This window comes from Anoplophora glabripennis, unplaced genomic scaffold, assembly GCF_000390285.2.
Source record: "Anoplophora glabripennis isolate ALB-LARVAE unplaced genomic scaffold, Agla_2.0 scaffold991, whole genome shotgun sequence".
In the NCBI taxonomy this organism is placed as follows: domain Eukaryota; kingdom Metazoa; phylum Arthropoda; class Insecta; order Coleoptera; family Cerambycidae; genus Anoplophora; species Anoplophora glabripennis.
The window spans coordinates 69,550-97,195 of record NW_019417070.1 but is presented as its reverse complement, the minus strand read 5'-3'; the positions used below and the strand labels follow the sequence as shown (position 1 = coordinate 97,195).

Genomic DNA, 27,646 nt, shown 5'->3' with positions numbered 1-27,646 from the left:
AAAAATGAAAACCTCAAAGCTAACGAGGCTAGCAAGTGAACAAAAAAGTGAATAAAAAATTGGTGTTCCTGGGTGCACAAATACATCAATAAATAAATCAGTGTCATCAAATTTGCAAAGAAAAAATTTCTTAACTTCAACAAAGCCAATCTCTGAGTTCTCATAGCATGCATACTCTGGCAATACCGGAAAATAGTTTTTTGAGCCAATATAAGTTGCATTTATAATAGTCTAATCTCGTATGTTTTTTGTAAAATTTTGCATATCTGATTATAAGACTATCTTTAACTATTTTATAGGGTGTATTCTGTAAGAGGAAAGTTAAATTTTAAAGAGTGTTAAAATTTTGACGCCTATTATTTTTAGGTATGTATTCTGTATGAAATATATGGTTATTTTCGAGAGTTAAATAGAGCCAGTGAAATGGTATTCTATATAACATTTTTTTGGTTAAATTAAACCAGTTGAGTTGAGTGTAGACGTTAAAAAGTTAATTTTAAAGGTTCCTAAACTAGTTTTTTTTTGTGTAAATTGAAATCTGAAGAGATAAAATATGGCATTCGATGGATTTATTCACTTGGTACTTGTTGAAATTGACGAGAATAATAGACAAATGTAAGTTTACTTTAAAAAATTCATACAATTATCAAAATGCGGTTAGATAATCCGATTTTCTATTTCCTTCCGGAAGAGAAAACAAACTATATCAGAGGCAACTTTGTGATAACAGTGATCCTTTCCAGTTGCCAGATCTCCGGGTTTGACCCGGAGTTTTCAGATTTTGATGGTACATCTTTGTACCCTAGTTGCCAGACGTAACATATTTAAAGTTATTTCTTCTTAATAAACATTCTTGTCGGCAATTAATCAATAGCTTAACTGTACACTTAAATCAACTTATAAGGGCAATCAGAATTCCTCCACACGTAGCTTTGAATTTTTTTGGACAGCTCTCAGTTGGTCAAGGATACAATTTTTCAGTGAGTCAACCCACAGTAAGCAGATGTGTAGCTGAAATCTCAGACGCTATAAAGTTTTTATTATGTGACTTGATAAAGTTCCCTGTCAACATAAACCATAGGCGGGATTGAGGGGGGGCAATTGCTCCCCCAATATTATTGCAATTGAGCTAAATAAATTAAACTCAGAGTTAAACTTCAAGGGAGTGCAATTACAATAGTTGTATGGCAACAGTTCGTAGTTAAACCGCAGATAGGCGGGCGGGAATTCGCAATCTCTGGGTTTTTCTTTTAGAGGGTTGTGTAAAATTTTTCGAGATATGTTTGCCCCCTCAATGATTTGGGCCAAATCTCGCCTGACATTGACGAAAGAGAAGTAATAATGAGTGGGTTCAGAGACGTGAACAATAAAAAGTTAGGTTAAATATCAATACTTTGTCTTCATCTTCTTCGTGAAATTGTTTAACCCAGGCGCTTACAGAATGGACCCTGATGACGTTTAAACTGAACTTTGTTTTTGAACATCCCTATTAAAATTTTTGCAAACCTGAGTAGCCTGCGACTGTTTGTGTTTTGTTTTCAATATTCCGTTCGAAAACAGTAATTTCAAAAGGTTTGCAAATGTTTGTGAATAGTGTTAATTTAATAGTAATGTTCAGTTTTTGTTTATTTTATTAAGTTTTACGTTACTTTAGCATAATTATGCAGCTAATTGGATGTTTTTAAAAAAAATCTTATTGTATGTAGATAATTGCCTTGTGAACGTTTTCTCTTTACTTACAGAAAGCAGTGTGAATCACCTATAAGTAAAAATAAAAAAAAAAACACGGTTTAAACTCATTGCCCAAATGTTGTGAAAAAACTATGTTTCTGGTGGAAATAACGTGAAAACTAAAAAGAAATTAAAGCTGAATATAACCCATTTGGTCAGGACACAGTGTTTGATTTGTTTGTGTTTTGTTAATGTTTTAGTTTTCCTGGTTTCAAAGAATAAAACAAAAACAAAACATAAACTCAACTGTCCGCTTGGTAAAAATCCATCTTTTCATATAAACATATTTAATTATAGACTGACAACATTGTTGCCACACTCAAAAATGACGTCGAGGAGTTATCTGCCCAAAATCAACATCTTAGATTGGAGCTACAGCAAAATGTGGCTGAAAAAGACCATCAACAGCAGCAGTTTATGATCCAGATGGGTAACCTGGAAAAAGGGCTGAAGCAGCAAATTCAACAACTCGAGGTTAAAATAATTTTTTTCATTGACATTCACAGTAGTATATTGAATTTTTTTCTTTAATAGGAGTCTCGTCAAGATTTGGAAAGGAATCTAGAGATGGCTGTGAGGCAAGAAAACGATTGGAAAATGGAAATTTCAAACATCAATACCGCCCTGCAACAACAGTATGAAGAGAAGAGAAGGTTGGAACAAATTATAGATCAGGTGAAAGATGAACTGCAAGTAGTGAATAACGAAAAAGCTGAAAATATTAAAATTATTGCCCAGGTAAGCCAACTGAATATAACATTGAGGTACAGACGCTAAACTTCTATATTGCAGTTAAAATTGGAGATACAACAATTACAAGAAGACCAGGTCTCCCAAGTAAATGGATCATCGGAGGAGAGTAAGGCTCAAGAAGTAGAAATTCTGAACCTGACCAACGAACTGTCGTCCGTAAAAAATGAATTGTCAACAGTCAGATTCGAGTTGCAACAATCAGAAACAAGGTACAAAACAGAACTTGAAAGTTCGAATAAGAAATATTCTACAATCCAAGTAGAATTGGAAGAGCAAAAGAAAAAAAATAATGTAAGTTACTAACGTGATATTTGTCGATATTAGTAACTAACCATGTGATTTATTTGTTCAAATTAAAATAGGAATTAAGAACTAAGAACTGGAAAGTGATGGAGGCATTAAATGTTGCTGAAAGCAGGAGTAAAGCCAATAGTGCAAATAAGCAAACGGACTTAAACCTAGATGTAAGTTTTCTTTTAAAATTGGATTCGTCACTTTCCATTTCCTATGTAGCTCTAAAACATCAGTTTTTCATTTTTTTTTTTCTTTAGTCGTAAATTTTTATTGAACAGAACAGTAGGGGGGAAGAGTTCTGGATCCAATTTTTAACCCCCTTTCCCAGTTTTTCTTAGTCTTTATTCAAAATTTAGATTAGTGTACGTGTAAAACGGAATGAAATAATTTTTATTTCTGATATTAAGTATCAATTTATTATCATTATTCTTCAAATAAATATAGACGTTGCAGTTAATCAATTCATAAACCTCTAAGGAAATATTTGAGTATCGGTAAATATGTTTTTATACTGATTAGCTGTTTATCCTTATCAAATATTATGTTATCTAAATATAAAAGACATAATAAGCCCACATATAATCACCCAAATTTAAAAAATTAAAAATTTGTTTAAAATATTAATGCCTAGTAATCCAGAGGTTTTAATTTGCAATCGTAAATTTTTAAAAAACATTTAAAGCGTTACAAGTATTGAATTAAACAACATTGTGTTTAGTAATTTTGACTTGTTTGTTTGCAACTCTAAACAACTGTAAACAAACATGATAGTTTTATTAGTAAAGCTTAAGGAGGTTTATCGGATACGGGGGTACCTCTAAAAGTCTAACGAGAGTTTCTGTACATTCACTAGTGGATAAATCATGGGTCATCCATAAATTACGTAAGGGTTCAATGGGGAGGGGGGGCTCAACATTTTCTTATCATTCCTTACTTGGGGGGGAGAAGGGGGAATGAAATTCTTACGTAATAAAATAATCTACATTTATTATAGCTATAAGTAAACCTAAAATGTGACAACTGCGACAGAGCTAAATTTTATTTGTGGGATTTTCGTGACCAAAAATGTCGATATTCATTTTTTTCTCCTCTAATATAACAAATATATTAACACTGAAGCAGCACGAGTTTGACCGACGCACCTCCTATGTAGTGTTTTCCCGTGAAAGCACGGTATATGAGTTTACGTTTATAACCTCTACGTACATTCTCTGCCAGACACGCCATTATCGCGGAAATTTCTGCTTGGAATACGGTAGGGAACTCCCCCAGACTGTAGCTTGCACTCCATCTGGGTCTGAGTCCATATATTCCTGCACCCGTCCCTCTGGTCATTTTGGAGCCATCTGTAAACCATATTAGGCTCCACCTTTCCAGGGTATTAAACCTTTCCTCCCACTTGCTTTGATCCTCTATTCGAATCTCAAATGGCTTGTGGAAGTGAAACCTTGGAACCATCTTGTCAGATACCATCCCAAAAGTTGGTTCCGACATAGATGTGTCTATGATCCTGGAATAGCAACTACCCCTCCAGTCATTGTTATTCCTGAGTCGATATGCTGCTAGCCCCGCTTCTCTTTCCACCACTATATGCAGCAGTGGTAGATTTAGCATGACTTCTAGTGTAGCTGTCGGGGTCAATGCCATCGCCTCCGTTATACCTAAACAGTCCAATCTCTAAATTCTATTCAGTTTTTCCCTCGCTGTGGTCTGTTGTGTTTTTTGCCACCATACCACAGCGCCGTAGAGAATCCTAGGTCTTACTATCCATTTGGTTCCTTAGATATCGGTTTCCTATTTATACAAGTTGCTGTGGAAACTGTTTGTCAATTATTGCGCATTCTAAGTGGAAAGTCCAAAAAAATCTGCATTCTCATAAGACTGCACTAAACATGAAAAATAATTTTTCACTATTTATTTTATTAGTATCTCGTCTCTTAGGTATCCAAACTAGTCTTAATTTTTTTTTGAGGATTTTCCTCATATTAATAATATTATATTAATTTTTTTTTATGAATATTTGTTCATCAATTCCAAATCAGANTTATTATTATATATTAATAATAATTAATTTTTTTATGAATATTTGTTTGTCAATTCCATGTCAGATAAACCTCCTTAAAAAACCTTGTACAATAAATAGCCTATATTTTATTAGATATAAATGATTACAAGCCACATGACCACCGAGCTTAGCAAACCCAACATTGCATGATTGATGCTGGTGACGAAAATTCCCAAAATCTTAGCTTTATTAATGATTCGTTTACAGTGATAAACTGTTATGTCTACGCTCGAGATAATGTGTTCGCCGATTAATTGAATAAAAAGTCTTGAAAAATTACACCAATCACAGCCGATAAAACAGAACATTGCGTTTTAATGTATTCTTGATTTTATTGTTTTAATTTTACTGATTTTAATTGCCAACGTAAAGGAAATAAAATTACTGTTCCAAACAAAATTACTGGTCACGTGGCTTGTAATCATTTGTGAAAGATCTGTGTAACAAAATATTTGTGCATTTTTAACATCATATTGCTTTCCAATTTAGTGCTTACAGGAATATAGTTATTGTTTTTATTACTACCTTCAAATGTTAATAGCGAAAGTAAAATATAAATTAATAATTACACAGGCACACACAAAAAAAAAAAATCATGAACCAGAGGGTAGACCCAACTATTCATAGGTTTTTGGGGTCGCCAGCACCCTCTGAAGGGGGTCAAATTTTAAATTTTCATACAAAATTAAGATATATGCGTATTTCTATGTTTTTTGGGACGCCGAAACTGAAAATGACTACAAAACATGATATCCACTTATTCGATTACACCCCCTTGCACTTCCTTACAATCATTTAAAAGAACCAGCAGGATCCATATGAAAGCTGGCTCTCGGTAAATTGCGCTAACATTTTCGGAAAAAATAAGAGAACGAAAGTTTTCATGGGCTCAACGCTTAAAATTCCAACGATCCAAAGTCAATTACCTGTTAATTAGACAAGTTTAAAAGTACCTTCAGCTCCTATGTTGTAAACGTCAATACTTCACCGATTAGAAATATCAGCTCTTAGATGTATTTATGATTTGGTTCAACTTTTAGCGCAACCCAGGAACAACGGCGCAGAGGTGGTAGGTTTCTGTTCCCTTTGGGGTGCTTGAGTAGCGTGAGTCCCCTTGCCTCTCACAATTCGGGGTGCTTGATTAACGTGAGTTCCCTTGTCTCTCACGGTTCGGGGTGCTTGATTAGCGTGAGTCCTCTTGCCTCTCAAGTTTCGGTGTTTACCTCTTTCTATGATACCAAACTCTCTTGCTTTCAAACGATCTTCTAAGCCAGTTAAACTGTTATCCGCCTTCACCGTGTGGAGGTATCTTAGTCGCAAAAGTAAATACGGAATCAATCCTATTCCAGAGGCATAAAATTAGATTCGTGTTTTAAATGTAAATAAGACTGGTCAGTGAAGAGCAAAAACATTAAAATCAAAGAAAAAAAAAAATGCAAACGGAAAAAAATTAAAATATCTTGTGTAGAATAAGGTGTCAAGTTCAAAATATCAAAAGGCAAAATAAACACGGTTATGATTAGGACAGAAATCATAATTCGGTTTTAGCATCTCAAAAAAAAAAATAAATCTTACATCTTAATTTTGTACAAGTTTAAAATTCAACCCCCTTCAGGGGGTGGTAAGGGGATGCTAGCGGATAAGAGAGGGGTTAAATTCATTTTTTGTAGTCATTTTCAGTTTCAGTGTCTCAAAAAAACATAGAAATATGCATACATCTTAATTTTGTTAGAAAATTTAAAATTTAACACCCTTCAGGTGCTAGCGGGAAAACGGGCAGTTGAAATAATTTTTTATGGTCATATTTGGTTTCAGCGACCCCAAAAACCTAAGAATAGTGGGGTCTACCCTCTGGTTCATGAAATTTTTTTTGTGTGCCGCTAAAAATAAATTTTTAGAGGTTTTTAAAAGAAGTAAATAAAGAAGCAGAAAACAATAAGTAAACAAACACAAATGACAAACTTTATTCTTGCAAAGTTCAAGCATATCTGAAAATGTCCAAACAAACTTTTCAACAGTGCTGTTGTGTAAATAGGAGAATTTCTCTTTTTTTTTGTAATTTTCAAAAGATTTGCTTAACGCATATATACATACATCTTTTATAACAATATAAAAACAATATGGTGACATAGATTGTTGAAGTTGACATATTAGAATTTAGAACTATGTTCACTTATTTATTGTAGAAAAGTATACAATTCGAACTAACGGATTGTAATTTTCCTTATGATTAAATACAGTGTGTTATAGATTAAGTGAACAGTTGCTGTTATTGGCTGCTGCTGGCACTGTATCGTAGAGGAGACACTTCAAAATTGCATATGTGTTCTTGGAAATTTTAAAATTTTACATTGGTCAATATAGTACGTCAATATTATTTTGAAAAGTTACCAGCAATATGATAAAAATAGGGGAATTATGCTGTTTATTGAGTTTACAACATTTTATATAGGATGAAGAAGCACAAATGATTGACAATTTTGAGTCCAAAATCAGATAATTGTGTTGACAGTACATTAGACTAAAGTTGCTTCATTTGCAAGTTAGAGTTCATGTTGTTGAAAAACATCACAAGTTCTATATTTCAACACATGTTTGATGTAGATGATGTGAATGAATGAAACTTGTGGCGATGGTTTACCTGAAGTAAATATTCACTGAATTTGTATATCATTATATTAATCAGTGGTGAAGATACTGGGAGGCATCATCATTAAGAACCACAAAATTCGATGTTACCGAGTATTTTGGAAATTCAATAAGTTCATTCGATTCATAACGGTATTTCAGGGAGAAAAGGTCTTTTAAATTTTATTTGAAAAACAATGTAGAAAATTTAATATTTCTATGAAACGATTTTATTTCTTTTTTGAATTTTTAACGATTACATTGTATTTGTAACTAAATTGGTAACTTGAATTTAACTTCTAAAATTTGTAACTATATTTGCAACAAAAAATTCCTATAAGTGTTTTTGTGAAATAAACAGTTTTGGAGAGTATTTTGAAATAATAAATTGAGAATTATTCATTTTAAAAATTAAACGGATGAAATATTTTTGCTCTGAAATACAATTGACAATTACTTAAATGAATTTATATAAATGAAAACTTATACACCCCGTGCACTTGCAAATGAAGCATCCTTAGCCTAAAATATATTTGGTTCAAGATTAACAAGGTACCATTCGTGCTTTTTGATATTACGCTCTGTATAGAATTTCACCTAAACAAAATATATTTTTTTGTTTTAATCATTTTATGTTGTACTTAATTTTTCCGCAAATTAAATTATTTTCAGAAAATAAAGAATGAGATTCGCGTAAAAGAGCAAGACTCTCAAAAAGAATTCATCCAAAGACTGTTCCCCGAGATTGAGGACCTTCAAGTAGCGACTGCGGAAGATTGGCAAGCGGAATTCGGTAAACTAATTAGAAATTATGTAAGCGACCTTAAAAAACAACAAACCAGACCTCGTTCTCCTGAAAACTCACAAAATACAGCCAAATTGCAGGCTCAATTGCAGCACTACAAAGATATAATAGATGACACAGTAAGTAGCCATTGGTCTCCGAGTGATTTGTACTTATCTAATACCTTTTCAGGCTGGCACATTAAACAGACTGCAGTCTCATATACAAAAAGAAGAAATTAACTGGAGGCGTCAGCTGCAAGCCAAAGATACTGAAATAGAGAATTTAAAAGAAAGTTGTGTATTGCCCGTAAGTACTCGTTTTTTTTTCCAGTTAGCATGTTTTTGACATGATACATCTATGAAACAATCTAAAAACGTAAAACTATCTTTCTGCTCATAACTTTCAAAGTGGTGAAAAGATTAAAATCCGTAAAGTATTGATTAAAGACCAAAAGTGGACCCCCATCTAATACAATACATACGAATTTTTTTATTTTAAAACTTGACTAAGATCTGCAAATGATTACACTCAAAATCATCTTTCGACTAACTTCGGTGGCTTATATCTCGATAATTAGAAATCGTATGGATGTGAATAAAGCCTCATTAGTTTTGGAACTAATAGAGATAATATAGACATTCATGAAATTTTAGACTCCATTTCAGAACAATCGTTGCAACTGAATATGAACTAAATTTTAATAGACCTTCTAAATTCTAAAAAACACTTACAAACCATTTAAGGCTTCATTCACACAAATCTAAGAAATATTTTTATTGAGCACTTTATATTAAGGTTTTTTATTTTAAGAATACTGGTTGTGTTCATAAACCTTATAAACAATAATAATAATAATAATATTGTGGTCTACAAGTTATTAAAGAATAATAATGCTGAAATATTTACGAAATTATTTATTTTTAAATCAACTACTCTGTGAACTACAGCCCCATAGAATTATACCCCAGTAGGCATTGAGTAATGATGATAATTAAAATAATATTTTGAATTCTTAAATTAAGTTCTTTGTCTTTGAAATTAGGGGGCAATATTTCTACAGGGTGTTCTATGTCGAAAAAGATATAGCCAGTTAAAAGGGCCACTCTGATGATGGTTTTTTCTAAGTAACTCCGAAACAAGTTGATATGAATATATGAAATTTGGTAACTAGCTTAACTCTTATGTGTTCAGTCCGCTACTAAATCGAAATTTACAAATTTTCATCACATATGTTCTAACACTGGGGGGAGGGAGGTAAAATTTACCATAACTTTTTTATGCTTTGACTTTTTTTACTTTGGACTGAAAAGTATGAAATTTCAGAGAAAAAAGGTACTCATGGTCTATATTGGTAGAATGTTGAATTTTTGTGTAAAATCCGTTTAAAAATAATATTATATGTGTTAATCAACGGGAATCGAAATTGTCAATATTTTCATTTGCATTGACAGTTCAGTTATTTACTTTTTGCGAATTGTTATTTTCACAGAAATTTATTATTTTTAGTAAATTATTATTTGCCAAAGTAAAAAAACAATTGAAATTATTAAATAGTAATTCAATAAACTAATAAAAATAATTGAAAACCACACTATTAATAAAACTTATCTTTATCAATAGTAATTTTTATAGCAAATGCTCCAAAAGATTTCCATTTTGCTGAATACATTTTTCAGCTCGACTTCGAATTGTCTGTGAAGACCTCAAAATTATTTTGTCTGATTTGATTCACAGCCAAATTGTAATTCTTCCATAGGATTTGTTTCTGTAGCGTAAACTACAGCCTTCATCTTACCCCACAGAAAGTAATCTAGAGGATTTAGCTCTAGGGATCGAGGTGGCTATGGAATGGGGATACCTCTACCTATCACCTACCAGGAAAATGATCATTTAACCAGTTTAAGACATTGAGGGTAAAGTGAGGTGGTGCCCCATCTTGCTTATAGTATAACGTTAAGCGTACATTTAACAGTATATGATCCAATAGTTCTCTTACATCATTTTGCAGGAAGTTTAAGTATCCTTCTGCATTCAGAAAACCGGGAAACTGAATTAGTCCAGGTAGCTGGTTCCCTAAAATTCCTGTCCACACATTTATTGCAAATCTATTTTGAAAATTTGTGCGCTGTATTGCTCGTGATTTTTCATCTTACCAGAAATGGGTATTATGAATATCTGCTTGCTCTACATTCGTAAAATGTTGCATTTTTGACTGATAGCAATTTGCAAAAAGTAAATAACTGAACTGTCAATGCAAATAACGCCAAATGCATTTTTTGTTATTCAAAACCTGCGACGATAAAAAAAATATTTCGACTTTCTGTGATTCAACATTATTATTTTTAAACAGATTTTATACAAAAATGAAACATTCTATCAATCTGAACCAAGAGTACATTTTTTTACTAAAAAAACTGAAATTTCATACTGTTCAGTCAAAAGTCATGAAAGTCAAAGCATAAAAAGTTATAGTAAATTTTATCCCCCTTTCCCCAGCGTTAGAACCTATGTGATGAAAAGAGCTCCGCACTTTTCTTATGGGAAGTGGGTTTCGGCCAATTTTTTTGAAACTTCGCATGTTGATAGTTCTTAACATGTAGATCAAAAGTCTCAATGGGCACAAAGCCCCAAATCCACCCCTTCCCCCGCCCCAAAAACTGCCTCCAAGTAGCGGGGGCGATTTAACTGATTTCTGCATGTAAAACAATTTATTTTTTTTAATCAACCCAACAACGACCCCAAACAACCACATTTTTGATTATCAAACTGCCCCACTCGACCCCGCCCCTCACACACCCCCCGCCCCCTACGAATCAGCCTACAGATTTTCCAGATTACTGTATTTTTTGCACGTATTTTTTCGCACTGAATTCGAACTTGCAAATTGCAACTCAATTTTACGAAATCGGGTCAGGAAAATTGTTATTAACAATTTAATTGTTTATATAGCTGTACAAAATTAATTTGTGATTTTATGGAAAAATATTTCAAGTAAAAGTTATTTTGACTAAATCTAAAAAAAAGTTTATATGTGATTTTTTCGAAAAAGTAATATTCAAGCTGTAAAACGCTGTTAAACTAAACACACGTGTATATCTACAGCTATCATACGTATACTGTGTTAAACTTTGGTGGCGTTTTAAAGCTAAAACATTGATTTTTCGAAAAAACAAGAATAGTTTTTTTAGATTTCATTGAAATAAACAACTTTTATTTGAAACTTTTTTTCATAAAACGACAAGTAAACTCCCCGCTACTTGGAGGCAGTTTTTTTTTTTGGGGGGGGGGAAGGGGTGGACTTGGGGCTTTGTGCCCATTGAGACTTTTGATCTACATGTTAAGAACTATCAGCCTGCGAAGTTTCAAAAAAATTGGCCGAAACCCACTTCCCATAAGAAAAGTGCGGGGTCCTTTGTAAATTTCGTTTTGATAGCCGACTGAGAACGTAAGAGTTAAGCTAGTTACCAAATTTTATAAATTTATCTCAACTGGTTTCGGAGTTATTTAGAAAAAACCATCAGAGTGGCTATATCTTCCTTAGGAAGAATTTTTGGACCCACGTTTATATAAAGAAAAAGTAATATTTTTCGACATAGGACACCCTGTAGCAATATTGCTCTTTAACTTCGGGACACCCTGTATTTACAAAGTTTTGCTAATCATCCAAATTTGTATTCTTAAAATTGAAACATCCTGCCGAATTCTCAAAACGTATTAGAAAAATATCCAAGATGTATAATGTCGTGTCAATAATAAAGTTCCTCGACGTTTTTTAGATTTTTATATCTTCTATATTTTTTTGTCATTTTTGAAATCGAGAAATGTATGCGTTCGTAGGGACACTATTTGTATTTTTGTAAAAGTATTTCAATTTTTTGTCTAAATGTATCACAAATTGATTATTTGTATCAAAAAGATATAAACTAAGCAAAAAAATCATGAAATCAAATAGTATGAACAAAGTTTCGTTTCAATAACATCATTTTTAGGTAAGATTTTTTTTTAAATTTTATCTCAAAGATACATCAAAAATAATAAATTTGGACGAGGTTTTCCTCATCCATATTTCTTTTATTCTATATTTGTAATGCTGTATAAAAATAACTGAATAATACTGGAGATTGCAAATTATTTATTATAATTAAAGTAAATAAACGTTACTTTAAAACTGTATTCATAACACTAAAAATTTTGTTTTCTTTTAGCTGAAAACAAAAATTTTAAGTTTAGAAAAGCAGTTATCAGACGAAATCAAATTGAAGGAACAGGTAAATCAAGAGTGTCGTGTACTGAAAAGTGGCCAACCCCTACAGACTGATGCCACAGCTACGATCGAAAAGCTGTCTGAAGTATGTTATATGCTTTTGCCTATTTAAAAAAACAGGTATCGTGATTTTTATATTTGTATTGTAGGAAGTAAATCATTTGAGAGAACAACTCAGAGTAGAACAGACTAAAAATGGGGATGTGAATGTTTGTCTCAAAGTAAGTTTTTAATTTTCCATTTGTTGAGAAAGTTTGCTCAATCTTTATGTGCACATTTATGATGGTACTACTCCTGGCTTTAAATGATTTGTTGTTGATTATAATAAATGTTTAGAACACTAATTCAAATATAATTTCAAAAATTTGTAAACATCCATCCAGTCACTTGTAAAAAGAAGATAATTGTAACATATTGAGCAAATTTTTGTTGACACGTTTCCTAAAACTATTAGTCCTTATTACAGTTGCGGATTTCATAAACTGGATCATTAATTCTTAATATTGTCGACATGTAGGCCACCATATTGTGCTTATTTGTTGGTTGTTTTACCCAATGAGTAGTGATGCGATAATCAACACAAAAATAGTTCTTTGAATAGTATTTTTCATAAATAATTGAAGCTGTTAATTTAAAATATTGTACCTAAATATGTTTTATTAATTAATTAGTAATTACGATAGCTTGCTTAATAAAAAAATAAGATTTATTTCTTGATAATTAAACAATTTTTAGAATATTCTTGTAACTAATACGAACTTTGAGACCATTTCCAAGAATATTGCAACAATGCAGGAGATTAATTAAGTACATTAATAAACTTTAACAGGTTATTTTTTCTTTTTTTTTATTGCGGACCTACACGTTTATATAATTTTTTTTGGTGTACAATTACTCAAATAGTTCCTTAAAGTTTGTCGACGTACTTAATTAACACTCTGTATATAGAATTTATAAGAATTAAGCAACTTTGAAAACAAATGGGACAAAACAAGAAAAATGCAAAATGACAGCTTTTATTTCTCTATATCATAATCTCTCAAGACAGTATGTTATATCCTCATTTATTCTCGATTCATTCCCTTCATTCTCAGGAATGTTCTTCAAAAATAAATTCTCAAGAATTTTGCAACACTAGATCTGTATTTTACTGTAGGAAACTGTAAAACCATTTTCTAATTGATTTTCATTTCATAATATATCGGACACTAGAATGTGTTTAATTAAGGAGGTTTATCGGGTATGGAGGTACGTCTAAAGTCTAACGAAAGTTTCTATAGATTCGCTAGTGACTAAAGTAGTAAGCCTTTATATTTGGCAACGTTGCACTTGGCTGGCGGGCTCTGCTCGGCGTTCGCTCGCTCCTGTTCGATCATTTTGTTTGTTTGGACACCTGCGAATTTCAAATAATACGCTATGTCGAGACCGCGGCGTTGCCGCTATCACGCATGTGGAGGATAAGTTAGTTAACGACAGCAGTTTGAAGGAGAATTATTATAAATAATGTATCTTACATGTACCTAATCAATTTCTACCAGCTGTCATACGGTTCCTTAGATATCGGTTTCCTATTTATACAAGTTGCTATGGAAACTGTTCATCAATTGTTACGTATTCTAAGAGGAAAGAGCAAAAAAATCTGCATTCTCATAAGACTGTACTAAATCGTGAAAAATTATTTTATTAATATCTCCTGTCTTAGGTATCCAAACTAGTCACAATTTTTTTTTGAGGATTTTCTTCATATTAATAAGCTTATATTCATTTTTTATTAATATCTCCTGTCTTAGGTATCCAAACTAGTCACAATTTTTTTTTGAGGATTTTCTTCATATTAATAAGCTTATATTCATTTTTTATGAATATTTGTTCGTCAATTCCAAATCAGATAAACCTCCTTAATTTCGAGACCCTGTATCTCAGAAACTATCGAATTGCGGACCTACACATGTTTATGTAATTTTTTTGGTAAAATGACTCGAAGAATAGTCCCTTAAAGTTTGTCGACGTACTTAATTAACACTCTGTATATAGAATTTATGAGAGTTAAGCAACTTTGAAAACAAATGGGACAAAACGAGAAAAAGACAGCTTTTATTTCTCTATATCATAATCTCTGAAGATAGTATGTTATATTCTCATTTATTTTCGATTCATTCCCTCCATTCCCAAGAATGTTATTCAAAAATAAATTCTCAAGAATTTTGCAACATTAGATCTGTGTATTTTACTGCAGGAAACTGTAAAACCATTTTTTAAACGATTTTCATTTCATTGGTCGCTAATAGAATGTGTTCATATTAAGTTGTTAATGAAAAAAATAGCCTAAAGATGTGAAGAAATTGTACAGGAAACCAGTATTTTTATAAATACTTTTGATCTATATATGTTTTTTTAATATCGTGAAAAAAATTCTTTTAGTATGTGGAATAAAATTATTTTTTAAAAGATCAACCACTGAAAGCATAAAAGTTGCAAAAATGGTTTTATGCGAGGGGGGACCCAAAAATAATCAGACACCATTTTTAAAAAATACAGAATAAATTTTTTTGGATTACAAATGTTAGTCGCCTTCAAAGTACTCTTCATTAATACTAATAAACTGGTTTAAACGTTTTTTCCACTGCGCAAAACACCTTTTGTACTTGTCCTTTCCGTTGCCTTACAGCACCATCTTTAATTTTCTTTTCACCTTTGGAATGTTTGCCAAATGTTTCTCAATTCCTTTTCATCCAAGAGAACAAAAAAAATTACAGGGTGTCAGGTCAGTTGAGTAAATTGGGTGAGGAAGTGTGTCATGCAGATTTTTCTCAAAAAATCACGCATAGAAATGGCTATGTGGGCTGAAACATTGTCGTGGTGGAAGAACCAGTCCCCACTCTGCCACAACTCGGTCTGTTTCAACCAAACACTGATACAATCGCGTTAAAACACTCGGGTAGAATACTTTGTTCACTTTTTGATGCTCAGGAACATACTTTGAGCGAACAATGCCATGAACATCGAAAAAAACATCAACATTGTTTTCACGGCTGATTTGACTTGCCAGACCTTTTTCGGGCGAGGGGATTTGGCCTCCCATTGCGAGGACCGTCGCTTTGTCTCAGAGTCGTACCCATAACACCACAATTCATCCCCGGTGATGATTTTGTCAAAAAAGTTCTCATCCACTTTCAAGTGCTTCAACAAGGCATAACAAGCAGCGACACGAGCAACCTTTTGATCAGAAGTCAACAAGCGGGGATGAATTTCACCACAATTTGTCTCATTTGCAAATCTTCGGTTAAAATGTGTTGCATTGAGTTCGACAAAACACCAGATAATTGAGCAAATACATCAATAGTACGCTTCCTTGTACAAAAGCATGCAAATTTCTTTTCACGTTTTCATCAGTTGGCAGGCCGTCCCGGGCTTTGAATGTCTTTGATTAATGTCACTGCTTTTGAATCGCGAATACCACTAGAATACTTTTCAAAGCATGTTCTTTATAAGTTGTAGATAATATATCAGCCACATCCAATACACTTTTACCCAGCAGAAAACGAAATTTCAATGTTGCACGCTATTTTCAATACAGCCATTTTAAAAAGAGGTCGAAATAGTTCTCACGAGGGGTTACGTAACACTCATCTAGCAAGAGAAGCCCAAAGTACAAGAACGACGCACGAATCGAATTTCGTCTGACTATTTTTGGGTCTCCCCTAGTATATGTATTACATGAATGTGTTGTGCTGATGTTTTTGATAATTTTAACACAAATAACATAACTTTACACATACAATATCTAAAATTTAGCACAGTGTGGCAGCAATATAGCATAATCTCTTCATTTTCATTACTATATCTGTTAAATTATTTATCCAGTTTAAATTGAGAAATCCGTAATGACAGTAGAACTTGATTTTTTTAGGCACAGAATAATAATTATAATAATTCAAATCCAACGAATGGACCTGCTCTTATTGAGGTAAAATATTGTACCATTGTACCAAATTTATATCATATTAACACTAAAAAGTGATGGTTATATACAGGGTGATCCAGTAACAATGAGAAAATCAAAAGCTGAAGATACTACACGTAAAATGGTAACCATTGGCGTAAACATGCCTTATCCGAAAGTTGATAGTTTTGAAAATACAGGGTGTTGAAAGTTAAAATTTTAAATCGTTTTTTTGCGATTATTCTGAAAATATGTAGGTTAGGAACTTGAAAATTTGTAAAACTATATTTTTTTAAGTGACGAATAAGATGCGTGTTGCAATGTCAGCATTGCTCATAGAGGGCACCACTTACGAGAAATTTTACCGAAAATTTAGTTAATAACTTTTTAAATTTTTTATGCCTAATATGAAACTTGATTCAAAACCTGAAAGAGCAATCATTTTTCCATTAATTATGTACTCTTGTTTCATTTCAGTATCTCGATCCGTTTTCGAGAAAAATCGATTTAACGAACACTATGTTTCGATAACATCAGAAATTAAAAGTGAAACAAACTAAGCGTTTCTTCATGTTATTACAACAATTAATGATAAAATAAATGAAAAACATAATAATGATTTAAAGTAATTGTTCGAGAAATCCATCGTAGACACTGATACTCTTTACTAGAGATGGGAAAATTCCCAAACTATGAAAATTCCTGGAAAGTTTCCATTGAAAATTCCAGAAATTTTCCGAAATTTTCCGAACTTTTTTTTTGGATTTGGTATTGCGTTCTACATACCATCAGCTTTCCAAAAAGACCAAATACTTATACATTTTTGTTTAAGTTGGTATAAATCTTTGAAAAATATAAATTATTAATCGTCGGTTAATAAAAATTACATGTTGCGGGTTGCAGTGTGCAAACACTATACAGTAGACAAAACTCTATTTATCTTTATTTTTTAACAAATAAATAGTAAATACATTAAATAATTATGCTAGTTTTAAAATGTAATTATACTTTGGTTCAACTATCAAAATTTATTTTAAATTTGAAAAGGGAGAGGCAATTTATGTCTTGTATTGCTCTCTGTATGTAGATTGTAAACTTAACAAAGATTAAAATAAGTAAGTGTAAGTATTTTCTGACTAATTTGGGTAATATGGTCTTCTGGTATTCTGAATTAACCAAATATCCGAAATTAACTAATGATTTTTTGAGGTTGTATTCACNATGAAACAAGAGTACATAATTAATGGAAAAATGATTGCTCTTTCAGGTTTTGAATCAAGTTTCATGTTAGACATACAGGGTAAAAAGGTATTAACTAAATTTTCGGTAAAATTGGTCGTAAGTGGCTCCCTCTATGAGCAACGCTGAAATTACAACACGCAGCTTATTCGTCGCTTAAAAAAATACAGTTTCACAAATTTTCAAGTTCCTAACCTACATATTTTCAGAATAATTGCAAAAAAAAAAAGATTTAAAATTTTAACTTTCAACACCCTGTATTTCCGAAACTATCAACTAATATAATGGGCACCATTTCACGTGTGGTATCTTGAGCTTTCGATTTTCCCATTGTTAATGAATCACCCTGTATATATTTGTCGTCTGAAAGTTTCACTGTTAATAAATTCTAAGTGTTGATATGATTTTTTGAATTGGTTTTGGGACTAAATTTATGGCCCAATATTAACTTGTCCTTGTTTCCATATTTAACATTTTTACTAACATTCTGTTCAGCATTGTCTTTCATCGTCATCTAGTCTTGCGTCATCTGTAATAGAGGAATACAGCAAAAAACTAAAGAATAAAAAGAGAAGGAAGAAGGTATCTACTGTATTCAATTGTATGCATGCTAGTGCCTGTTACTTTTAATATCACAGTAGAAATTGGGGTTGTTGGTTCGATTTTTATTTGTTTTTTTATTTAGGATATCATAGACGTATACGAATGCACTTAGTAGCACTCAATTCTTATATTACAAATATTTTGATGGTCTCGCGTCATATCTAGCAGAAATTTAAATAATTTGTTGAAAATATTGTGTTTTTGGTTACCAAAAAAAAAACTTGTCACAGCTGCCGGTAGACCATCAGAATTATTTCATTGGTCACATTTTTCACATATAGTATATTTGTTACACTTTTACATTGATAAGAAAATAGACATACTGCACCCCAAATTTATTTTTAAGGTCTCTTCCATTCGAAACGCCAACATTTGCTCAAATATGGGGTGTCAGTTTTTGTATTGTGATGGTAAAAGTTGCCATGGAAACTAGTCGCGGTAGCAAAATAAGAAGTTCTAGAAGTTAAAGGTATTTATTACAGCGAGTTTTGATTATGCTACAAATTAGGGCGTTATTGATGGGGTGAACCAACATGATAGGCGATAATCTAGAACAGCATCCATCACTTGAATATGCAAATTTCATGATTTATTAAAATAAATTGTTTTTGGGTATAAATTATTTTTAATTTTAAAATAGTTGGTCAACTCCAACAGGTGCATGAAAATAATTTCTATGAACTAACAGCCATCTATATTAAACACCTACTATGCTTGAACGTTACCACCTATACTACAAGGCTTCACATGATGCTCTTATGTTTGCTGACGTCAGTACTCGTTTTTAACTAATATAAGTCGATGCTCACGTTGTTTCTTTAATTTAATTATTTTTGAAACTGTTACAAGATTAAATATGTTGTAAAACATGATATAATTTAATTTAATTTCGGTGGATTAAATCTGATTGTAAATTTGAGGTTAGACGGGGGTATTGTGTAGTGCTGGTGTATTTTAATAGACATGTATATGTGGGTTAAGGAGCAGTATATACTATACAGTTATACCTGCTGTATATTGTGTCCAGGAAACATAAACCATGGATCTAAAGTCTCTGTTTTTAATTTCCCAAACGAATATTTAAGCAAGTTGTGGGTGTTAGCACGTTCATTTTGTCCTCTCAAAAATAATTTACATTCTCTCAAGACCATGTTGTTTGTTGTTTGCCGCATTACACAGAAAGATTCTAGATGTAATGTTTCAGTTTTAAAATTAAATTGTCTCATCTTAAAGCTTGTACAACATCTACCCAGTTTCCAAATTACCGTAAATATTTGTTAAAAACAGTACACAGCTGTATCAATTAATCAATTAAGGTTGAGACCAAAAAGAATTTAATCTGCATTACAATTCAGAATTCAATTTTCGCTAAATTGGATCCCATTCCTTACCATATCTCTTTGATTTAATGTTGTCAAAAGCATGTAATTCCTGAGTTTCATCCACCCCTGGGGTGTGAAACACATGCTTAACCCCCAAACTTGAAAAGTAACAAAAATTCATTACTCGTTAAGCCAGTCCGACTCCTTGCCATATCCCTTTCATTTAGAATCTACAAATTATTCCGCGAGTTTGGTACACCTCCAAGATGTGCAACACATCCATTACCTGCAAGTTCCCAAATGAGGAAAAAAGACAATTTTCATTTAGGTACACCATATTTTTTGCCAAATCTATCGATTTAATGTCTTCGAAGTAATCTCCTAATTTCGTTCGCCAACGACATGCAGAACACACCGTTTACTTGCATCCCCCAAACAAGAAAAATCAGAGTTTGTCCCCAGAGTGGCTAATCCAATGTCTTGCCACACTCTTTTCGTTTAATGTGCTTAAATTTTCACCCACTGTTGGATTTGCGGAATCTACTGTTTAACTGCAACACCAAAAAGTGAAAATTGGTCTCACCTCACGGAAATGTTAATTAAAAATTTTTTGATAAATACATACAGTGTAAACTCTTTTTAACGAATCTTAAGGGACCGGGGGTTATTTTTCGTTATAAAGAGCTTTTGTTATATGGAGGGAAGCAGGAAAAATAACCAAATTTCACCAATTAGGCCACATGTTATTAATCCAGTCGTTAGTTACATTCATATCGACATCTCGCTCCTCTCTGTTCATTTTACCATAGGTAATGTTATAACAGTGCTTAAATTTTCCGAGCCAACCTTCTGATGCCTTAAGGATGTTCGATACATCTCTTGCAGGGCAGGCGGTGTGGGAGGGAAGCCTATGTTTATACACGGTAGTTTTGTTGTAGTACCAACCGTACATAAACTAATTTGAGCGAACTAAATATAATATATATGAATGAAATTTATACAACACATATTAGCTTGCATATATTTTTCATGTTTAAAGCACGGCAATTAACTTTTTATTTGAATAAAAGTGTCCACAAAGGAAAAGTAATGACTGAAAAGTAATATAAAATGAGTGTAAAACAGAATGTGGATTGATGAGGAAAAAGTAAAATGTGCAAACCGAGAATCCGAGTTCAGTGAGACGTCACCTTGTCAAATCGAAGATTATGACAGAACATCTATACTGTCAGTTTTGTAAAGAGATGCTTTCAATATCTGTTTCAAATTGCTAGTATATTGCATTAGATCACGAAAAATTTATTTAATATTCATTATTACTACATATGTTTTCGACTGGAATAATTTTATAGTCTATAATCGAGCTATTCAAATATAGCGCGTCAGTCGAAGCGTTAAATACAGCGGACAGTATTGTCGTATTTCCTTTCATTGGATCAGATGTTCGATCAAATTTGTCAAAACGTTATATATTCATTCCATTATCTCAATAATTACATTGTAAGTGCATATTTTTATTGTTTTAAAATGTTTAGTAATATTTAATTCTTTAATTGCAATGTTATTTTCCCGATCCTAACCATTTTTAAGAGCAATATTCACGTTTGATTAAAGTTTTTTTCCCAACTCCCATAAGAGCCTGTGTATAAGGGCATAATTTTTAATACCATTTTTCAAAAAAACTACATTGGCAATCGATCTGATATTTTTACACGAGGCAATTTGCATATTTATTAACAGATTTCAATTGCTTTGAAAACTTTACCATTTTTTTTCGGTATCGAACCTCCTTAAAGTCAGTAATGCCTAGTTGTTCGGCAAACTCTTAGCCTTGGCTTTAACAATTGTCCCCGAGATGGGTACATTATTCTGGCGTTGATTGTTAAACCACGACAACATTGCTTGATCTAAGTCTTCGAATTTTGGCTTCCTTAATTTTTTAGTAGACTCTCCCTGCAGTTTTGCCTGTAGAATTGCTTCTTTGTTTTTCCAAATGGTAGCAACAGTAGATGGACTAGGCCTAAACGTCTTCCAACATCACTTTTCTATTCTCCTTTTTCTATCTCGCGTATCAAACTTTTTCGTTAACACATAATTTTTTTTTCTTTTACTGGCCATCTACAGTTTCAAAATTGGTTTAAGACTGATAATACGCAATAGGTGCCTAGTGCGTTTAGTAACTGAGATCAAGATTTCCTAGAAGCAATGTAATACAAGAGTAATGACACATCTGTTTGAGGCAATTAACAATAACAAAAGTAAGGCAGTTGTATACGACTTTAGGGGGTCTTTTTTAGAAATGTCGGCACCTTAAAAATTTAGTCGGAACCTTTTGCAAGCTGATTATAAAAACAATTACACTATTAAATACTTCTGTAAATATTTGCTGGCGTCTAAATATGAACATATTTCTCCGTAATAGAAAATGGCTGTTGCGCTATGAAGAGTGTATTAATGTATGGGTTTTGACGTAAACGAACCAAATTGACCTAATTTCTATGTTATAGGAAAGTTTTCATTATAATGAACGACATTATAAAGAGTTTACACTGTATTGCCAAACTTTGATGAACTGGAACTACTGGTATAATTTTAGCCCAATTTTTTTTTACAATCAGTCCACATTCTTATAGGTTTTTAAGACATTCAGGATTCAAAATGATCATATACTTTAGCTATGACTTAAAATATATCTTACATTGCTCTTATTTCATTGAATTTTAAAATATAAATTCATACTGCATTGTTTGTTTTACCGCTGACGTGACATCATACACAAAGCATAGAGGCCTTGTTAATCTAGATGGTAATGGACTTGGGGTTTTATTTCATTATTGAGTGAATGTAAATACATTTTTGCTTTAATAATCACGATTTCTGAACGATTAGTTGTCAATTTTGTATCTGGTCAGTATCATGTTGAATGACGTTTTTGATATGTACTTACTGTTTTGCAATTTTTCACGTAAATTCATATTAATAACAGGGTTCAAATCAGGGAGATTAGACAAGGAGCATGAACTCACATGGGAAAATTGACGACAAAATTTATCAACGTAATGGTAAAATTTACTTATAGTTTTTACCGCTAGAGTCGCTAGTGTTCCTTGTACACCGACATATTTTCATTATTTATTGATTTATTTATATAATTCCAAGTAGCCTACATTATTTATTTTAAAGTTTTTAACATATCACAAAAACGGCATGATTGATTTTAATTCAAACTGCCGCTTTCTTTATCTCCCCTCCACTATGTCGGTGCATATGGGATACTAGTGCTCTCTAATTTGTTAAGATATTTGTTTACATGGAGTTCGTGCTTCTTGTGTAGTCTTCATAGTTCAAATACTCAACTGTTAAGTGTAACCTTATGATGGTATCTGTGTTTTCTTCAGATTTCTGATTTATAAATATTATTATAATTTATTTTAAAAAATAGTAGATTATAAACAGTAAACAAATCGATAAGGTAAAATAAATAGTTTTGTAATAATGATTCCTTGATCATGGACAAAATGTTTATACATAAGTCCAAAAAGATGTGGTTATGTTGAAGATGCACAACTTAAACAGAAACAGAAAGCGGTATATTTTTGAAATAGATATTATAAAAATTTTTCTGCATAAAAACAGTAAGTAGATTTCAAAAATGCGATAAAAACTATGGAATTCCATTTAATATAACACAGTTAATGTCAATTTCTGGAAGTTCTAGAACTTTTATTACTTATATTTTGCTTATGTAGGCCCCTCCGATATTAAAAACAATTATTATATTTTTTTACAACTACTGCTTTTCTCTATATAGGGTGTCAAGTAAAAAAGCATATTAGATGAACCTTGGTCTAGTATGTTTATTTGTTATAATTTGCAATCATTATTATATAGTTAACTCCAAAGTCTAAGATAATACAAATATTTTACAAGAGATTTTTTAGTGTACAGCAACATTAAAAAAAATTGTAGGTGCAGAAGGTATGCCTTATGTTTAGACTGACTCCCCCCTGTATACACAGCACTAGTAATTGAAACACAGGATTACTAGTATGATTTTGCAAGTACTGAATATTATTATAACGATTTGTCAAATTATCATTCCTGAAATCTAAAAAAATTGATTTTTTTCTAAATGATCTTAAGTAGTGATGGGCATAATCGAGTTATCGGTAATCGAGTACTTCTAATAATCGAGTGATCACTCGAGATACGAGATATTGGTCGTTTTCATCCCAGCGACGCACAAATATGTTTGTATTAGTCATATATTACTTCTAAGCGTAGCTAAAAAAAAAAAAGCTCACACACTTCAAAACCTAACCACTTTTTCGTTTTATTCTAAAAAAAAAAGGTTACGCAATCAGTGACTATTTGCAGTATGCACTAACATTTTGGGGTGCAACCGTAGGGTAATAATCACTCAAGTGGTGGGAGTAAACATCTCGAGATATCTCGAGTGATCTCAATAATCGAGTACCACTCGATTTTTCACTCGAAATCTCCCATCACTAATCTTAAGGGTAATCCCACTCTAGAGGTTGGAAAGATTTTCTAACAATAGGCATCGCGCAGAAAAAAATATTTTAATAGTTTTTGTATCTACAGTGAATACTACAAACAATGTGTAAAGGTTTTATTATATTAAATTATTTTTAAAAAGTTATTAGATATTAAAGTTTTAATCAGTTCGCTTTGCACGCAAATGCCATGGACTAGGATGTCGATACGTTGACGTCGTCGGTAAGTAAATGGCAAGCGTGACATATACAATAACGCGTTTCGACAGTGCAGCTGACTGCTTTGGTTATTAAATGTGTGGAGTGGTGTCAATAAGCAATATGATACCTTATACGTTTTGATAATCTTTTGTATTTCAAAAAATAGGTAGTAATAATTAACAATTTTAACGAAATTTAACAACAGATAGGATTTTAACTTTTTTTATCAATTTGGTGAGTAAAATTTACAGAAACTGTTCAAAATTACGTCCGTTGGCTTGAATGCACGCATTACATCTTCTAATCATGTTTCTTTCTGCCGCTGCGGCTTCACCTCTATCGGTCAACTTTTCGATAGTATGGATACATGGAACATTAACAAAATGTTTGCTTTTGTTCATAAAAAGTCATTTTTCTTGAAAACGGTTGACTTTAGAGCAATGAACCAAGAGAACTCTTATTGTGTAAAATTAATTGGCGCTTTAGAATTTGCTGTCAAAAGTCAATTTTTCCAGTGGTGTAAAATTTAGGGGAGGAAGAACCCTTACGATACCTTAAAATCTCCACCACTGGCACGTCCAATGAATTCGAGAAGGGTGCGAAAAAGTAGCTATTAATAGTGATAATGTGTGTACAAAAGCTCAGTCCTGTAGTTCAAACGATTCCTAAGATATTGGCGAAAAACTAAAAAAAATTAAAGTTTTGACACCGTGTATCTCGAAAACGAAAGCCCGGAGAGAAAAATGGAAGAGGACAACAAGTTTCTTTTTTGAAGAGGAATTTACAGTTTTCCGTTGCTACACTTACTTAGGAACACCCTGTATATACTGTAAATTTGTGAAATTAAACTTATAGTAACTGGCAAATCCCTCTAAACCATAAAGTCCAGACAGCATCTATTTCAAAAAGTCCATATTTGGGTAAATCATATATCCACGGAGATTTTTGGCTTTCAAATATCACTAGAAATTAAAATTTTTCTATGTGCATAAAAAAATGTGGGCTTTTGGCGGCACTATGTTAAAAAAATTCGAAAAATGTCATAGTTTTCTTCCTATTTAATTATGTATCTTTTCAAGAGTTCATTTTAGGCGAAAATGGAAGAGGAAAAAATGTTTGTAATTAAATTTTTTACAAAATATGACAATAGTTACAAATCGAATGAATCATGATTATTATTGTAAAAATCGAAAAAATCGCCAAATATGGGGTTAAAAAACATTACTTTTTAGGGAATCTTTTTGAGGTCTATAAATTGGGTTGGGACTTTCATATTTGGCTCAAGAAAACTTCATGTTATATAGAATCATCACACCAAATTTCATCAAAATCGGTTAGATAGATTTTGCATAATAATTTTGCAATCCAAATTTTGAAAAAAAAATTGCAAATTTTCAAAATTTTGCACAGCAAAAACCAAGGCCCTTAGATACTTGGAAATTTAATCACTTATACAAGGGCTCTCAAGCTTTCAAACGCTTTTTGAAAAATTCGAATATGTCGATTAGGAGAGCATAGAAAAATTTGAAAGCCAAAAATCTCCGTGGATATACGATTCACTCAAACCAAAACAGTCTAATACTATTAGATACTGGTGCATTGTACCGATGTGTGAAAATACATCAGTAAAAACGCCAAAAAAAAATGCATTTTAAAATAAATTTATGTAGATATCTATAAATTACTTTTTCATACCTGTTTGCTTTTATTCCCCTTATTTCTGCCGAAGAAAATAAAATGCTTTTCAAAAAAACTCACCAATCATCATGGAATTCGGTAAATTGTTTGATTGGGCTTTAGCATAACCATGTTCGTCATGTTACAAATATTCTTAAGAATATTTAACAAACTAAAAACTAATTATGATTATTTAAAATAACAAATTTAGATTCAAAATATTATTTTAAGTAGTAAGTAAATAATATTTTGCTACCCGCGGAAACCTCACTTGAACTAAACGTCGTAAAAATTAAATATTATACGTACACATACTTCATTATTTTGCTACATAGGTGCATATTTAGGTATACCTACATAATAGAATGGAAACCAGTTAGTAAATATAACAGCACATCAGTATCGTTATCGTATCGGATGTAAACTAAAAATAATAAATGTTTTTAAGAAGTAATAGGACCGACATCGTTTTCTAATGTGAAGCGGCCAGTTTAACTTATTAATTTTCGGATATATATTAAAAATTAGGGAACATTGTAGGAACATTAAAAATTAATTGTTGATTTAGTGAACATTCAAAACAAAGTTCGAAAAAAGATAAAAAATTTTGTATTAAATTATTAATAACAATGAAAATTGTTAATCAATTGAAAAAAACCCTCTGACGTTCTCTGAGTTATATTATTGTGAAGCTGTACAAAATTTCAAGTCGATTCGTTGAAGACTTTTTGAATTATGTTTCCGCCCAGTTAAAAAAAAAAATAGTTTCTCAAAAAACGCTTTTAAAGTTTTTGTTGCCATTCAGCATAAGAAATTTCTTATATGTATTCAGTCGGCGATGCCTGCACTATATAATTGGCCTTCTATATTGATATTTTCTTCATCCTCTTCTTTTCGGCTTAATCTGACACTCAATTTGGCCTAATAGCTAACTATGGCACACGTTCTCATGAGAGAATAAACACTCCTGTACCGCGCTGCGACTCGTGTTCCCGATTTTTCCATCACCTAAAACTTGTTTCCTTTATTTCCTTTTATCATAAAAAGCAAGATTGTCGTAACAAATTAACATGCCCAAGGTGTAGTGAAGAGCATTAGGCAAATATTTGCCCTAAAGTGAAATTGTGTTGTAAAAACTGTGTTATTTCTAATGAAAAATTTAATACAAATTATAATGTTGAACATGCTGCCTCAGACCTGTCATGTGCCAGTTTAGAATTCCAAAAGTTGCTGTTACAAAGTAAAACGGACTATTCATTGGTATAATGGTACTACTCAATGAAGATTTAATTTTGCAAGAACTCGAATGCGTCGGAGGAAATCGCATGGGAAGATATGTTGGTATTAATGACAGTAAGGTACTGTTTGAAACAAATGCTGTTCTTAGGGTCTTTCATCTTAATATTCGTAGTATAAGAAAGAATTTTGATGAATTACTTGCTACTTTTGTAACCTATGAATTAGATTATAATTATGATGTTATTATCTTAAGTGAATGCTTTCAAGTGGATTCTATAGATCAGTTTAATATTCCTGGTTATAATACCTTTTACAATCATGCGGATTTTAATAAAAATGATGGAGTTATAATTATTGCAAAAAAGGGTCTTGAAACTTCAATC

At 32.0% G+C, this 27,646-nt stretch overlaps 1 protein-coding gene across 6 annotated transcripts in view; it reads left to right on the top strand.

The window, feature by feature from the left end:
* The window catches only part of LOC108915358 (interaptin), a 40,532-nt gene that overhangs the window by 9,050 nt on the left and 3,836 nt on the right, over window positions 1-27,646 (top strand). For 2 of the 6 annotated variants that reach the window (XM_018721374.1, XM_018721379.2), the window contains 10 exons: window positions 2,029-2,205; window positions 2,266-2,469; window positions 2,524-2,775; window positions 2,847-2,948; window positions 8,144-8,395; window positions 8,448-8,564; window positions 12,464-12,607; window positions 12,672-12,743; window positions 16,433-16,489; window positions 18,654-18,776. In XM_018721374.1, the coding sequence (XP_018576890.1) occupies window positions 2,029-2,205; window positions 2,266-2,469; window positions 2,524-2,775; window positions 2,847-2,948; window positions 8,144-8,395; window positions 8,448-8,564; window positions 12,464-12,607; window positions 12,672-12,743; window positions 16,433-16,489; window positions 18,654-18,740 (1,464 nt within the window). In that variant the 3' untranslated portion in view covers window positions 18,741-18,776. The remainder of the gene's footprint in view (window positions 1-2,028; window positions 2,206-2,265; window positions 2,470-2,523; window positions 2,776-2,846; window positions 2,949-8,143; window positions 8,396-8,447; window positions 8,565-12,463; window positions 12,608-12,671; window positions 12,744-16,432; window positions 16,490-18,653; window positions 18,777-27,646) is intronic. The other 4 variants (XM_018721377.1, XM_018721375.1, XM_018721376.1 and 1 more) reach the window with 4 other exon arrangements.